The sequence below is a fragment of the Moschus berezovskii genome, chromosome 18 (assembly GCF_049115385.1).
Source record: "Moschus berezovskii isolate FMDL1 chromosome 18, NW_MosBer_1.0, whole genome shotgun sequence".
NCBI classification, from domain to species: domain Eukaryota; kingdom Metazoa; phylum Chordata; class Mammalia; order Artiodactyla; family Moschidae; genus Moschus; species Moschus berezovskii.
The window spans coordinates 68505909-68521392 of record NC_142477.1 but is presented as its reverse complement, the minus strand read 5'-3'; the positions used below and the strand labels follow the sequence as shown (position 1 = coordinate 68521392).

The 15484-nt window shown below is 44.5% G+C and overlaps 1 protein-coding gene across 1 annotated transcript in view; it reads left to right on the top strand.

Annotated features, from left to right (window-relative positions):
• Window positions 1–9928, top strand: part of MRPS27 (mitochondrial ribosomal protein S27) — a 101555-nt gene extending 91627 nt beyond the window's left edge. The window contains exons 8-11 of the mRNA XM_055421886.2: window positions 1369–1471; window positions 4310–4452; window positions 6370–6540; window positions 8764–9928. Coding sequence (XP_055277861.2) covers window positions 1369–1471; window positions 4310–4452; window positions 6370–6540; window positions 8764–9003 — 657 coding nt within the window. The 3' untranslated portion in view covers window positions 9004–9928. The remainder of the gene's footprint in view (window positions 1–1368; window positions 1472–4309; window positions 4453–6369; window positions 6541–8763) is intronic.
• The last annotated feature ends 5556 nt before the right edge of the window (window positions 9929–15484 follow it).

Below are 15484 nucleotides of genomic sequence, written 5' to 3'. Positions count from 1 at the left end.
TTCGTTTGTTTTCATTCACCTCTGTGAAAGTCCTTTTGGAAGCATCACCATTGCAGCCACCATCACCACCCCCGCTCGGTTCTAGCAGAGCAAGGATGCTGTTCATTTGGCCTGCAGTCCCTGTTGCATCCTGATACTATGGATCATGTTTTTCCCTAAAGAAAAGGAAAAGCATCTCTAAGGTTCCATGTTTATTATTCCCTGAGCCCCTTTTCATGCTGTTTATGTGGAGGGAAATCAAAGCTGTGAGTGCTTTGCTTTTGAAAGTGAAATGAGCTCCTTAATCACCAGCTCTCTTCTGTGTACTGCAGAAGCGCCTGGGGAGGCTTTGTTTTTCTCCCAAGGTCTTTGCTTGTTTCAAAGGTTTATTAAAACCTTAAGAAATTGCACTTGCATTGCACAAAGGTTATTCCCAAGAAAGAGGTTTTGGTGCCCATTAACACCAGGGGTGGGCGCCCCACTTACACCTGGCTGCAGGTGTAGCTTGCACACCTTGTTCACTCTCTGACCAGCGCGGGGCCACCTGAGCTTTGCGTTCAGTATTTCTACTCCAGAACAAAGACTCTTGCTGCTGTGTGCTCCTGCAGTGCCGGCACCGAGGTGATCGGGGCTCTCGTTGTCCCGGGAGTTGCCGAGGCACTCCTCCGGCCTGCGGTCACAGTGAGCCCTGTCACTGCCATTGCGCATCTGTAGCAGCCTCAGCAGTGCTCGTGTTTTTGCCTCCCGTTGCCCCGTGTCTCAAAAGGCTTCAACTTTATTGAAGTGTAATGTTGCACCCTGGGTTGAAAGAAGTGATCACTAAGTGTTTCTGATTGCCTAATTTACTTTTAAGAGGCATTAGTCTGTCAAAAGCAGTCTAATAGTTGTATTTACTTGAACACTGTGAAGCAGAAGGAGTCTTATTGCTGAATTGTTTAAAATTCAGAAAGCCCGCTCTGTCTCGTCATAGCACTGTGAGGACAGAGACGACAGCGTGGGTAATCTTTATTGATCGCCTCGAGGCGGTGTTGATCCAGAGTAGGCTCTTTATTTTTGTTTTGTTTTGCTTTTCTGATTGTAAAAGGAACTGATATTCACTGCCCATTCAGAAAGAAATGAAAAGTACAAAGAGGAAAACCAGAATTGCTTGTAATTTCACTGCCTAGAAGTCTGTTAACATATTGGGCGTTTCTGTTCTGCATTTTTCATCAAACATAAATATCTTTTCTTCACAAAATCAGAGTTATCATGTGGCTTTAGTATGATTATTTTGTTTCTTTCCCCTAATGTTATAGCATATTCTTTTTCCCTCCGTGTCATTAATGCTCACATTTCTGCACATAGTGTGCACTGCTTGGCTCCACCATGACCTGCTGTATTCTGTTCCAGTGGGAAGAGGAGAGGAACTTTGGTGCCTCCCTGTTACTCCCAGGCCTGAAGCAGAAGAACTCAGTGGGGTTGAGTTCCCAGTTGTACGGCTATGCACTTCTTGGTAAGCTGGAGGTCCTTACTAACATCGTTCTTCACGGATAGGAACTGCTTCGTTCTTTTACATCTTAATATAATAAAATTATACTTCTTAATTATAATAAAATTATAATTTGATTTAGACTTGTGAAATTCCAATACAGCTTTCATTTTTAGACATAAAACTGGACTTTGATGGCCTTACAGTCATTAGGTAAGACAACAAAGTGGGATTTAAGAACCTTTCACACTGGCAAGGCGAGAACTGGCTCTGACGGCCCTTGATTATATTTAGTGGCAAGCAGTGTGAAGAAGGGGTAAAGAAAGAAAAGTTCTGGTCCTCGTTCGGGAGAACCAGCCAGTAGACTCTTTCCCAGTATTAAAAAGATCTTCCTGTCTCTTTAAACCCAAGTCCAGGAGGAAAAATATTGAATGCATATTGTTGGTATTGTTTTCAGGTGAGGGAAGAGGAATGCAGAGAGCATGGCCAGTAGCACTTAGGGAGAACACAGAGGGACTCGCTCATGCAGTGTGACTGTGCCACGCACAGGGCGGCTGGCTTTGCTTTAGAGCCCCGACTGCATTAAATCAGACAGTCAGGAGGGCAGGGCCTTTTGAGGAGCAGCCTTGGCTCTCAGCAAATCTGAGCACGTAACATTCAACCTAAGTGTGCATCAAATGTGTCCTGATTTACAGAGTTAATTAAATTCATATTATTTCATTAGCCTTCCATGCTCTCTCCTAAGCAGACAGGCATTTGGGAAGAAAGTACCTTCACCTAATCGTTGTGTCTGCCTTTTACCTTTGTTTTCTGAAAATCATCTAAGTTACAGCAGTTTGACTGCTTTTGGAGTTGATCTTCACCAACGAAATGTAGTGTGGCATTCTCGGGTGCTGATTCTGGTAGAAACAGACTCGGAGGAGTTCATTGGGTGGCCCTCAGACTAACAAAAGAGTTGACCACTCTTTAAAAATCACTTTTTCCAATGATCATGGGAGTGCCAGCATCTCTTCAAGATCTTGATTTCAGTTCTTTTGGATAACTACCCAGGAGTGCAGTTGCTGGCTCGTATGACACTTTATTATTTTTTTGAGGACACTCCCTATCATTTTGCATGGCAGTTAGCGCCATTTTGCATTCCCACCAATAATGCACAAAGGTTCCACTTTCTCCATACTCTCACCAACACTTGTGTTTTGTGTCTTTGATAATAGCCATCCTGTCGAGTGTGAGATGATCTTGTGCTTTTGATTTTGGTTCTGATGGTTGATGACATTGCTCATCTTGTCACATGTCCATTGCTATTGTGTGTCTTCTTTGGAAAAATGTCTATTCAAGTTCTTAGTCCGTTTTTAAATCAGTTTATTAGTTTTTTGTTGAGGCATAGGTGTTCCTTATATGATTTGGAGATTAAAATATATTTTATAAAATAAAATATATTGTAGAAAGTAAAAGAAAAATCATTTTCTCTTACCATCTACTTTTGATATTAATTACAAGTTTTCGCATTTACCTTCAGAGGAGCAATCAGGACTGTTTCACTGCATGAATTGTCCAGGAAGTTGTCAGGGCCAAGAAAGTGTGCTTTGTTGTTCCTGATTCTGAGCAGAGGCCTGAGTGCTTTGAGTCTGGCTGCATCGGATTCAGATCCCCCTTCTCTCAGCATGTCACGTGCGGTGTAGCCTCATTTACTTCCGATATAAGCAGCTTCCCAGAACGTGACTGCAGCCAGCCCCAAGTATCTTAAAGGTCTAAAATTAGCTGTCACCTGATGAGCTTTGTCTGTTTATGTTCCACTACAGCTTTCCCAAATCCTCCTTCCCGGGAAAGATAACTGAAGGTAGATTTAAGACCTGGCAGCTCAAGGTGACTTTGGTCGTTAGTTCAGAGAACATCTCTATTTCCCCAGGAATCCCAAGACAGCCCCCCTCCTCACTGGGGGATCCTGTTGTCAGCCAGCCACATCTTCAGCTCTAGTTAGGATTGTTTGAGGTTCCAAAAGAAACACTCATGTCCTGAGACCCACAAGGATGACGAGGACTGTATAATTTAAATACTGATGCAGCTCAACTAAAAGAAAGAGTAAAGTGAGATTTTCTTTTTTTTGTTATAAGGACAGTCAGTGGACTGTTTGGGAGCATTTTGAAAAATGTCAAACACTTCCTGGCAAGGAAAGTTGTCAGATGTTTACAGAATTTTTCAGTGTAAGAAAGTTGTAAAATTTCTTTTTTGGAGCAACATTTTATCTTGAAACAAAAGTAGTATTTCACTTGTTTGATTTGTTTTATAAGGGTAGCTCCACTTAGAGGCAGGCTTCCCAGGTGGTGCTAGCAGTCAAGAACCCACCTGCCAGTGCCGGAGACGTAAGAGACATGGGTTCATTCCCTTGGTTGGGCAGATCCCCTGGAGAAGGGCATGGCAACCCACTCCAGTATTCTTGCCTGGAGAATCCCATGGACAGAGGAGCCTGCTGGGCTACAGTCCATGGGGTCGCTCAGAGTTGGACACGACTGAAGCGACCTACCATGCACGCACACACAGTACTTAGAGGCAGATATAGTGACCTCTGTGAATTTCCCTCAGCCCTCACGGTAGTCTCCAGCAGTCCAAATGAAAAAGTAAAAAAAAAAAAGTCCATACAAGTTTATATTGAAAAGTGTGTACATTGACTTTTACCATGTTTTTCATTGTCCATCTGAAGTGTCCTTATTCACTGGATGGGATGAGTCTTGGTAGAGATTTGAAATGATCCTCCATTTCTCGAGCTTCCAGCTGAGTGTTCACTTGTGTCTTCAAGTCCTCAGTCTCAGACGTAGTGGGGAGCCATGGCTAAGCCTTCTTGATTGTTCTTTTTGGCCACAGGGAAGGTGGAGTTGCAGCAGGGGCTGCGGGCTGTGTACCATGACATGCCCCTTCTGTGGCAGCCAGGCTACCTCGACAGAGCCCTTCGAGTGATGGAGAAGGTGGCCTCCTCCCCAGAGGATGGGAAGCTGTGTAGGGAAGCGGTAAGTTACCCAGCCCTGATTCTGGGGGATTTAGCATCTCTTGTCCCTTATCAGTCAAGCTTTGGATTTGCTTTCATTGTCTCCCCAGCCCCACCTTCTTTACCTCTGTAGATTCATGTGCTTACTCAGTTGAAAAGGAATGGAAAAGCCACAGACATTCTCAGTGTTCCTGACAAGCACTAGAAAAGAAGATTAATGTTGATTTTATAGTTCACTGTCTGGGAGGAAAACTATTCTCCCAAGAAATTCAAAATGAGTTCAATAAAATACTGTTTATTGCCCTCCACCACTACCACCACCAAAGTAAAATCTCACTGGAAGCTCAAGAGACATTAAAATTTTATTTTTTACTTTTGGCATTTCTGTATCTTCATGTAGTCCTGAGAGACTGACTGCCTGTCAGTTTTCCTAAACTCTCAAGAAATGAGTTTAGTCAGTAGAAATGGCACCATCTTTCTTTCCATTAAATCATTCTGTGGTGAATGAATGATGCTGAGGAGGTCTGGACCACGTGCCGCTTTCAGTTTGTCCAGACTAGAACCCTGTCCTCCCATCAGCCTCAAAGCTCATCCCCCTTGGTCACCTCGGGCTCTTCATTCTGCAGAGTTCCTAGACTTAGCTCAAGCCATGGGAAAGCATGTGGCTAACTTACACCTGGTAGGGAGCCCTAGTGCTCACTCCTGTTCAAGCAGCTGTTGTAGCCAGAGTCAGGCCTCAAAGGACATCAGTTATTTCTTTAACAGAGTGTGAAAGTTGACTTTGAGCTGTTTGTTTTGCCTTGACCCCATCACTCGATCTCACCCCATGGCTTCCATTTTGGTCTCAGGATACAGAAGTCTGGTCCCTCTACTGGCTCCTTATACTGATGTCTAGTGAGTTCTCTGTGAGACATTTATACCAAAGCATACACATTTCTGAATATATATTCATGTTTTAACCCTACTTTAGTCAGTACTAGTGGTTGAAACACAAAATTAGACATAAATGCTCTGCCAGGGAAATACTTATTGCAGTTTGAGCCAGACTTGCATTCTTTGTGTTCTGACTTCATAGAAATGTGATTCAGAGGTCAGCATTGAATGTGATATGTGTTAGGTTTGGGTATAATGTATTAGTGGCATTAAAAAGCCTTGGAGTCTTTTCTGGATTTTTGTTCTGAGTTGACATGGACAGAATCAGTCGGTGTTCATACAGGTGTTAATGCTGGCTTTGAGGTTGTTTCTGTCCCATCTCTGATGGTCAGGCCCTCCTCAAAGGAGGTTGCCCGAAAATGAAGGTGGTGGGGGAGAGGGGTCAAAACAAGAAACCTCCTGTTTCATAATTTACTTACTTTCTAAGTCACAGAAATCCCCTGTTACAATAAATTTCATATATGCTGTCTGGTCTTTGTCAGCAGCTTATATAGATTGGCTGATCCCTAATCTCTGAATGTCCTGTGAGTTGAATTTTTCTCTGAAGGAGGCCCCCACCTAGATTCAGAGGCTTTATCGTACTTTCAGAATGGCCCCTTATTGGTTGTGATCTGTAGTGGGTTTTTTTTCTCTTCTTCCAATTCCAAACCAATTAAGGAAGAAAGACATGGAAAGGGTGTTACTTCATTGCCCATCGGGCATAATTCCTGGATTCCTACCTGGCTGATTTAAAGTGAAATCAAAAGCCACTCTGCTGATTCACTTACACAGATAATTCTGAGTTTACTTATTGTTCCATTTGTTTTGTACTAAGTGTTCCATGCCATGTGACAAGGTGTTTCTACTGTAAAATTACATAACCGTTTCTGTTTTCTGTAATTTAATTAGAGAACTCTTCTCGTGATTTTTAGGTCCCAGGCCTCCCTCCCTTTCCCTTCTCCAGCCTCCCTCCCCAGTGCTCTGGGGGCCACAGGGTATTTACTCTCTGCCCCTTTCTGCTCCACAGCTGGATGTGCTGGACAGGGCACTGAAGGCTCTGACTGCTCCAGCCCAGGAGTCTCCAGAGGAGCAGCCCCAGGAAGGTGAGGAGAGCTGGACGTCAGAGGAACTGATGGAGCAGCTGGACGTGGAGGAAACAGAGAAGTCCAAGCTTCCCCGATACCTGGAACGATATGAGGTGAGTTCGGGCAGAATTGAGTCCCCTCAGCTGTGTGTTAAGCGTGCTTCTCTGCCGTGGTGACAGGCAGTCCTTCCATGCATCACTGTTGCACAGAAGGGCAATGAAAAGTGTCATCGAAAATCACACTTTTATCCCTTTACACAGGAAGTGGTCTGAAACAAATGGAATTTTTATACCCCTTTTTGTACTTGAGCGAATTGGTCACAGTTTTGTTCCCTAAGGCAGCATGTCATTACTTACCACTCATCTCTGATGGGTGGGAATAGCCTTCCTTCCCATAGCAAGCACCTGACTGCAGCCCTTGGTGAAAAGGAGCTGGAGATTGAACCCTCTTGATCCCCAGAAACCCAGGTAGAAACCACAAAACCGCATTTGAGCATGATGGAGATGAAATGCAGGTATCTTCTCTTGCTCGGCTTTGTGGCATGCACTGAGGCCCCTGGAAATGCCCCCTGGGCTCCATGGACAGTCAGCAGGTTCCCACTGCTGTTTCTCAGGAGCTCTGGCACTCAGGCTGCCGTTCATAGCCTTCAACTGTGTGTTGCAAAATGCTCTGTGGTTAGAGTCAGGGAGGAAGGGCCATATTCAGAGTTTAAACGCCTGGCCTCTTCCTTGCTGTGTTTCTTGTCTGTCTAGAGCAAAGCAAAAAAACTGTGCTGCCTGCAGGAGAATTCATCATGCAAAGCAGAAAACCTCCTCTCCCTCCCTGCTGACCCAAGGTGGTGTCCTTTTGGTCCAGAGGGATATACACTTTGCCAGGCTGCCACATTTAAATCTTTGCAGGAATGGAACCAGCTTTGGGAAACCTATTTCTGCATATCTAAGAAGGATTCTAGTACTTCTGGCTGTTTTTCCCAGTCTTCTCTAAAGTCATTGCTCAACTCTCCTCCTTTATAATTTAAAAACTGAAAAAGGAAGGTTAATTAGTGTTTTCAGGGTACACAGAGAATTAGCGGCTATGTTAAGAATTTACATACTTGTTGTTTCCTCTTAATTTTGCCCAACTTTGCAGGTTTAGAAAAGCTAAAAAGCAAAAACTCTGTTTAGCCACATAGGTTATCATTCACCATATTTATATTGCCCACTCCTAAAACTTAGAACCTTTTCCTTGTTTCTTGTATCTTTAATTTCAAAAAATAGAAATCTGTGCCTGCATTAAATTCTTAGCCCTTGCTCTTCCACAATCCTTTTTTTTTTTTTTAATTCACAAAAAGAAAAGAGACCAGTATTTCTTGACTGCTTGCTGTGTTTTAGACACTTTCTTTTCTTCCTGGTGCCTTATTTTTATTAGTCCCAGGTAGTCTGGGGCTTATTTTTATATGACTAAACCATCACATGAGGCCTCTGGACTGCTCCTTGAAGGCCATGGACCCTTCCTACCTTTCAGCCCCTGCTGTTAGAGCAGGCCTCATCACATACGCCAGTAAATCGCGTTTATTTTGTGGAACATGGGGTATGTGGTATATGCTAAATCTGGGGCCATAAGTGGGTCTCTGATCTACATCTTGAAGCACTTAAGTAGATTAGTGGTTTTAGTACTTTACTCCTCCAGAAATATTACAATACCGACCAAATCGAGCTGCCATCTCAGTTGGAGCCATAAGCAGTCAGAATGTCAAGGCTGACCTTTCTTGAAGCACAGCACAGGGAGGCTTATAATAGTGAAAGCACTCATGGGAGCTGTTTAGTATGCCATTAGTAAGAAAGCCTTGACATGACTTCCATCTGTTGAAAGGAAAACTGGCTAGGCAAACGTTTATCCCAGTATTCTAATGTAAAAGCTATGGATGGGTTCACTCCATTTTATCAGCTGCTTCTACCATTTTGTTTGCATCTTAGGGTTCTTTGTTCATGGGGTTTGCTACTTGGTCAGAAAGGAAGTGGAGGTTCATTATACTTGTGCAGTCTTTGTAGTTTGAAACAAATTATACAGAGAATCACAGCATATGGAGTTCCATTTACTGTGTGAGTGAAGGGGAAGAAATCACATGCGGGGCATCTTAGCAGAATTGCTGCGCTGAAAGCAAAGAGCAGAAGCTATCAGTGCCTGGGTGAGAGGCAGCGTGACAGGCTTCCAGTAAAGTACCTTGTCCTGTGAGCAGAGTGTGTGCAGATTTTGCAATGACTTAATCTCTTCTCTCTTCCTCTTTGTATTCTTCACCTTCCTGCCCCTTCCACATCTCCTTGTTTTTGTTTTGTTTTTGCCCTTTGTTCCAACAGGCCTTACATTCTAAGCTGCAGGCTCTGGGCAAAGTTGAGTCCGAAAGCCTTCTGACCCTGACCACCCAGCTTGTGAAGGAGCAGCTACCCACCTGTGAAGCAGAGGATATCGCCACCTATGAACAGAAGCTGCAGGAGTGGCATCTGGAGCTGGTAAATCTGATTCAGAGAGAAAAGGAGATGAGGGAGAAGGCCAGGCTCGAGCACGAGGCTCGAAGGGCAGCAAAGGCAGCTGCCTAACAAGACCCCACAGGACCTTCCCAGACCCTGTCTCAGGATTCATGGTGACAGCGGCCTCAGTGTCCTCCATCCATTGTCTCCTGTTCTTAAAGCACACCCCCATGGTACCGAAGCCACATTGTTCACACATCAAGCCACGTAATCACCCACCCAGATGCCAGGAAGGCTGTGGAACCACCAAAGTGGCAAGTGATCAGACCGAAGCCACAGCTAAGTACCTTATCTAAGGGCTCTTGAGGCTTGTCGTGGAGTTCCTGGGAGACAGGGATCAATTTTGAGCCTTGAAAGTCCCTGATATTTAGCGATGATAGTGGGAGAAGACGTGACTGAAGAATCCAGTCTCCAGCACAAGCTTTTGAAGGTTTCTCTGTCTCCCGCCGACGCCACCTGCGTGTGCTGACATCTCCCTCCCTGGTCTCCCTAAGCGCAAGCTCTCCTCCTGAGCTTGCCCTTCCCAGACCTGAACTGGGAGAAGTTCAGTACAGGAGCAGACACAAGACCTTCTGGCTTTCAAATTTCAGAGACCCCAGTGGCATATAAAAGCTTTGGAGGAGAGAGCTAGGCCTGGCTCTGCAGCCTCCATAGCTTGGCTCCCCACCACGTTGGGGGAACTTACAACGTGTTATCTCAGCCTCCCATCCAGTAGGTCGAGTGAGTCTTCTGTACACACATGCACAACTCACGAATGCACGTTTCTGTAGCGGCTGGAGGAAATGAGAGGTGGGGTGGGGCTTGCAGTGCGGTGGAAATGCGAATGCTTGTGAGACTGTCGGGAGCTGGAAGGTTCCTCCCTGTGGTTTCCCTGTGGAAGGTGTCAGTGCAGCCGTGGCTTGCTGTGTGATTGTGCCCTTGTGTGTACTGTATACTTTTATACAGGATTGTGCTCTCTTATCAACAACCTGTGGAAATAAATGTTCTAGGATCATGTGGTGTATTCTTTGTCTTCCGAGTAAGGGAAGGGAGAGGTAGGGGATTTCATCGTCTTCATAGCTGCTGAGGCCTGGGGTCACAAAGAGTTGGACTCCACTTGGTGACTAAACAGTGACATAACTACTGTGATTTTGAGCAACATATTTTCAATCTTCCTCCGTCAGACTGTGGCATTTATGGTAATAAAAACAACCACCACAACAACAAACACCCATCAAGAAGGCCCTGAGCACCAACTCCAGCAGGCCTGGGAGGGAGGTACTATTAGCCCATTTTTTAATGCGAAAACTAGTCACTTAGAAACTAACTAATGTGGGGGGGGTCAAGCTCACACGTGTTCCCTCCATACATAACCTGCAGTCATTATCTGACGCAGGGCCTGAGTCTTGCTTAGGTAGAGGATCATGACCTAAAGTCAGTGCTGACATTCCAATTTATCAAGGGACTTTTTCAGCCACTCCGTTACTTCATCAGGAGGCATGAAGCATCTGGTTGATAACTTCAGCTCGTAGTTTTGCTTCCATTTTCCTTCTTCTCTGTCCCTGTCCCTGTCGCACTTTACTTCCAGTCTACAAGAAACCACGTCCCCGTAGTCAGAGCCGGCCCTCCAGCCTCCTGTCACTGATCCAAGATCTGAGAGCTGGAAGTCCCATCTCCCACTGATCATGTGACCCCTGCTGAACCAGCTCTTCCTTGTACTTCCTACCTGCAAACCCTTTACGCTGTCACTGACCACCATCTGGACCTCCAGAATGCACACCTTGCTTGCCCTCCCTCCAATCTGGGCCCCCTGGATTGGCCATCCCACTGACGCAGCTCTATAATTTCTTCTCTTTTCCTTTATCCAGGCCTATTTGCCATGCACAGATCTCTATCCTTGGAGCCACATGTTACGGGTTGAATTGTGCCCCCACCACCGCCACCACTAGTGAAAAATATGTTGAAACCCTGACCCGAGTGCCTTAGAAGCTAAACTTAATTAGAAATAGGGTCTTATTCAAGTTAAAATTATAAAAAGAATTTTGGACAAAAGATAGACTCAGAAGGAAGACCGGGTAAAGACACACAGGGAGAAGATGGCGACATGGAAGGAGTGGTGCACCCACAAGCCAAGGATGGCAGGCCAACACCGGAGGCCAGAAGAGGCGAGGAAGACTTGTCTTCTGGAGCCGTCAAAGACAGCAGGACCCTACCATCACATTGCTGTTGGACTTCAGGCCTCCAGTGCTGTTCTGTCCTTTTAAGTCACTAAGTTTTTAGTCCTTTGTTACAACAGACATGGGAGACTGACACACACCGGTTTGTTTTCTGTCTGCTTCTGACCTTCTACGTTTGGTATCCAAAGTTGTGATATCAACCTGACTGATTTCTCTGCAGGTTTACAGGTGTCCTCTTCAGCCCAATGGTCTTTTCATTTCTCTCAGTAACTCTCGTTTTTACCTCAATAGCTTTTCACCTGGGTCTGCTTAAACCCCAGACCCTTGCCCCCCCAGAACTGTGAGCAGATGAGCTTGCCTCCTACTTTATCAAGAAGACATAGGTCACATAGTACAACCTCACAGCTCCCTTACTTCTGCAAGTCTACAGTCTTATCCAGGACTTCTTCCCTTCCGGAAGCTAAAAAACCGTTACCCTGCCATCAGTCAAAGCTACCACCTGTCATTCCCCTTCCTTTTGTCTTCAAACTTCTTAAAACTGTATCTCCACTCACTGGTTCGTTGCTGGCTCATTAGACCCTGAGGATTTGGCTTTCATTCTGCTGCATCTTAGCTGCAGTGATCCTCTGCCGTCTGCTCTGTTTAGCGCCCCTGACCTCCACCATAGAGGCTCGCTGACTATAGCGGGCGGTCTGTCTCTGTTCTGGCATGGCTTTGCCACACAGGCATTTGTGTGGCCCATCCTGTGTGCTGGGCACCATAAGTGAGAGCCATGGAGTCTTCACAGATGAAGTCGCTCAGTCATGTCCAAGTCTTTGCGACCCCATGGACTGTAGACTACCAGGCTCCTCCGTCCGTGGGGTTCTCCAGGCAAGAGTGCTGGAGTGGGTTGCCATTTCCTTCTCCAGGAGATCTTCCCGACCCAGGGATCGAACCCAGGTCTCCCGCATTGCAGGCAGACACTTTACCATCTGAGCCACCGACCCTACCCTCAAATAACTTGTATTCTAACAGAGGAGGCCAGCACAGAGGCCCTATCATGCTTGATGTATGATGGTGCTGAGTTTACTGAGCAAAAGTGCCTTTTGGTGTATCTTGGATCTTCTGCTTGACATAATAAGGGAGAGGTTGAAAAAGCCCTGCCCTTGATAAACTAGTATCATTAGAAGCAGAGTGCTGTGGGTGTTCACAGGAAGAGCACTTCAAGCCCAGAGTTGGGAAAGCTCTAATGAAGGGAAATCACCATCATCTGCTTTGTGCTTTGATTAGTCACATAGGTCTGGCTCATGCTGTCCTGGGGCAGATATGGTCCTCATCTTCCCTGTGGAGTCGTGTAAAGTAGATATTCAACAGAAGTTAGTTTAAATGGGACTGAAATGAACAGCCCACACCTACCCTGTGCCTCCCTACCATCCCCCTGATCAAAAATGAGAAAGAAGAAAAAGGCAGAGTGTTGGAGTAAGAAGAAGCAATGATGAGGTACAAATACCTCAGTCTCCTCTCCTTGGGGATGTGTTGCCTTGACACCAAACTTTGCATTTTGTCTTCATCCCTCCTGGCTGGCTGTGGATATCAGATATGCGTATAGGGAATTTGTCAATTTTCAGGTCAGTTCAGTTGCTCAGTTGCATCCTATTCTTTGTGACCCCATGGACTGCACTACACCAGGCTTCCCGCTCCATCACCAGCTCCTGGAGCTTGCTCAAATGCATGTCCGTCAAGTCGGTAATGCCATCCAACCATCTCATCCTCTGTCGTCCCCTTCTGCCACCTTCAGTCTTTCCCAGCATTAGGGTCTTTTCCAGTGAGTCAGTTCTTCACATCAGGTGACCGAAGTCTTAGAGTTTCAGCTTTGACATCAGTCCTTCCAATGAATATTCAGGACTGATTTCCTTTAGGATGGACTGGTTGGATCTCCTTGAGGTCCAAGGGACTCTCAGGAACCTTCCAACAGCACAGTTCAAAAGCATCAATTCTTCTGTGCTCAGCTTTCTTTATAGTCCAACTCGCACATCCATACATGACTACTGGAAAAACCATAGCCTCGACTAGACGAACCTTTCTTGGCAAAGTAATCTCTCTGCTTTTTAATATGCTGTGTAGGTTGGTCATAGCTTTTCTTCCAAGAAGCAAACATCTATTTTCATGGCTGCACTAACTCTCTGAAGTGATTTTGGAGCCCCCAAAATAAAGTATCACTGTTGCCATTGTTTCTCCATCTGTTTTCCATGAAATGAGGGGACTGGATGCCACGATCTTAGTTTTTTCTGATTGTTGAGTTTTAAGTCAAATTTCTCATTCTCTTTCACTTTTATCAAGAGGCTCTTTAGTTCTTCCCTTTCTGCCTTAAGGGTGGTGTTATCTGCATATCTGAGGTTATTGATATTTCTCCCGGCAGTGTTGATTCCAGCTTGTGCTTCTTCCAGCCCAGCGTTTCTCATGATGTACTCTGCATATAAGTTAAATAAGCAAGGTGACAATATATGGCCTTGACATACTTCTTTCCTGATTTGGAACCAGTCTGTTGTTCCATGTCCAGTTCTAACTGTTGCTTCTTGACCTGCATACAGATTTCTCAGGATACAGGTAAGGTGGTCTGGTATTCCCATCTCTTGAAGAATTTTCCACAGTTTGTTGTGATCCACACAGTCAAAGGCTTTGGCATATTCAATAAAGCAGAAGTAGATGTTTTTCTGGAACTCTTGCTTTTTCAGTGATCCAGTGGATGTTGGCAGTTTGATCTCTGGTTCCTCTGCCTTTTCTAAATCCAGCTTCAACATCTGCAAGTTGTCAGTTCACGTACTGTTGAAGCCTGGCTCGGATAATTTTGAGCATTACTTTGCTAGCATGTTAGGTGAGTGCAATTGTGCGGTAGTTTGAGCATTCTTTGGCATTGCCTTTCTTTGGGACTGAAATGAAAACTGACCTTTCCCAGTCCTGGAAACTCAGCAGTGGCTGCTGAGTTCCAGATTTGCTGTCATATTGAGTGCGGCACTTTCACAGCATCATCATTTGGGATTTGAAATAGCTCAACTGGAATTCCATCACCTCCACTAGCTTTGTTCATAGTGATGCTTCGTAAGGCCCACTTGACTTTGCATTCCAGGATGTCTGGCTCTAGGTGAGTGATCACTCTATTGTGATTATCTGGGTCATGAAGATCTTTTTTGTATAGTTCTGTGTATCGTTGCCACCTCTTCTTAATATCTTCTGCTTCTGTTAGGTCCATATCATTTCTGTCCTTTATTGTCCCCATCTTTGTATGAAATGTTCCCTTTGTATCTCTAATTTTCTTGAAGAGGTCTCTAGTCTTTCCCATTCTGATGTTTTCCTCTGTTTCTTTGCATTGATCACTGAGGAAGGCATTCTTCTCTCTCCTTGCTATTCTTTGGAACTCTGCATTCAAATGGGTATATCTTGTCAATTTTACAAGTAAACTAGTTTATCAAAGTTATTTTTTCACTCTGAATGAAATATTGATAGCATATTACTGAGTCTAGGAACACTATACTGCTAAACTTCTTACAGCTCACAGGGCAGCCGCCATAACAAGAACTGTCCCATCCACAATGTCAGTGATGTCAAGTTTACAAACCCTGCCCTAGGGTATGTGAGCTGGGCATCCACAGGAATTTTTGCAGTGACATAGATGAGACCCAAGAATAATGTTTGTGTAAATGGTTCATTTACAAATGATGTTTCTTAGACTAGAAAAATCATTAACATTTGTCTCTTGTCTAGTATGTGTACAAAATATGCGGTGATAGAGGTTGGGGCCATTATCCCTTCAGATAAAGGTCCGTATGGGCAAGGATAAATGGTAATTTACAATGTCATGTTAGTTTTGGGTGTACAGCAAAGTGATTCAGTTTTATATTTATATATATATATGTATATTCTTTTTCATTATTCATTATAAGATATTGAATATAGTTCCCTGTACTATACAGTGGGACCGTGTTTATTTTATATATAGTAATTTGTATCTGCTAATCCCAAACTCCTAATTTATCCCCCTACCTCTTTTCCCCTTTTGGTAACCATCTGTTTGTTTTCTATGTGTGTGAGTCTGTTTCTGTTTTGCTAATAAGTTCATTTGAATCATATTTAAGATTCCAAATAAAGATCCCACGTATAAGTGACGCTGTACAGTATTTGTCTTCCTCTGACTGACTTAATACGACAATCTCTAGGTACATCCATGTTGCTGCAGATGGCATTATTTCATTCTCTTTTATGGCTGAGCAATATTCCATGGTGTGTATATTTTCCACATCTTTATCCATTCCTCTGTCAGCGGACATTTAGGTTGCTTCCCTGTCGTGGCTGTTGTAGGTAGTACTGCTGTGAACATTGGGGTGCATATATCTTTTCAAATTTGACTTTTCCTGGAT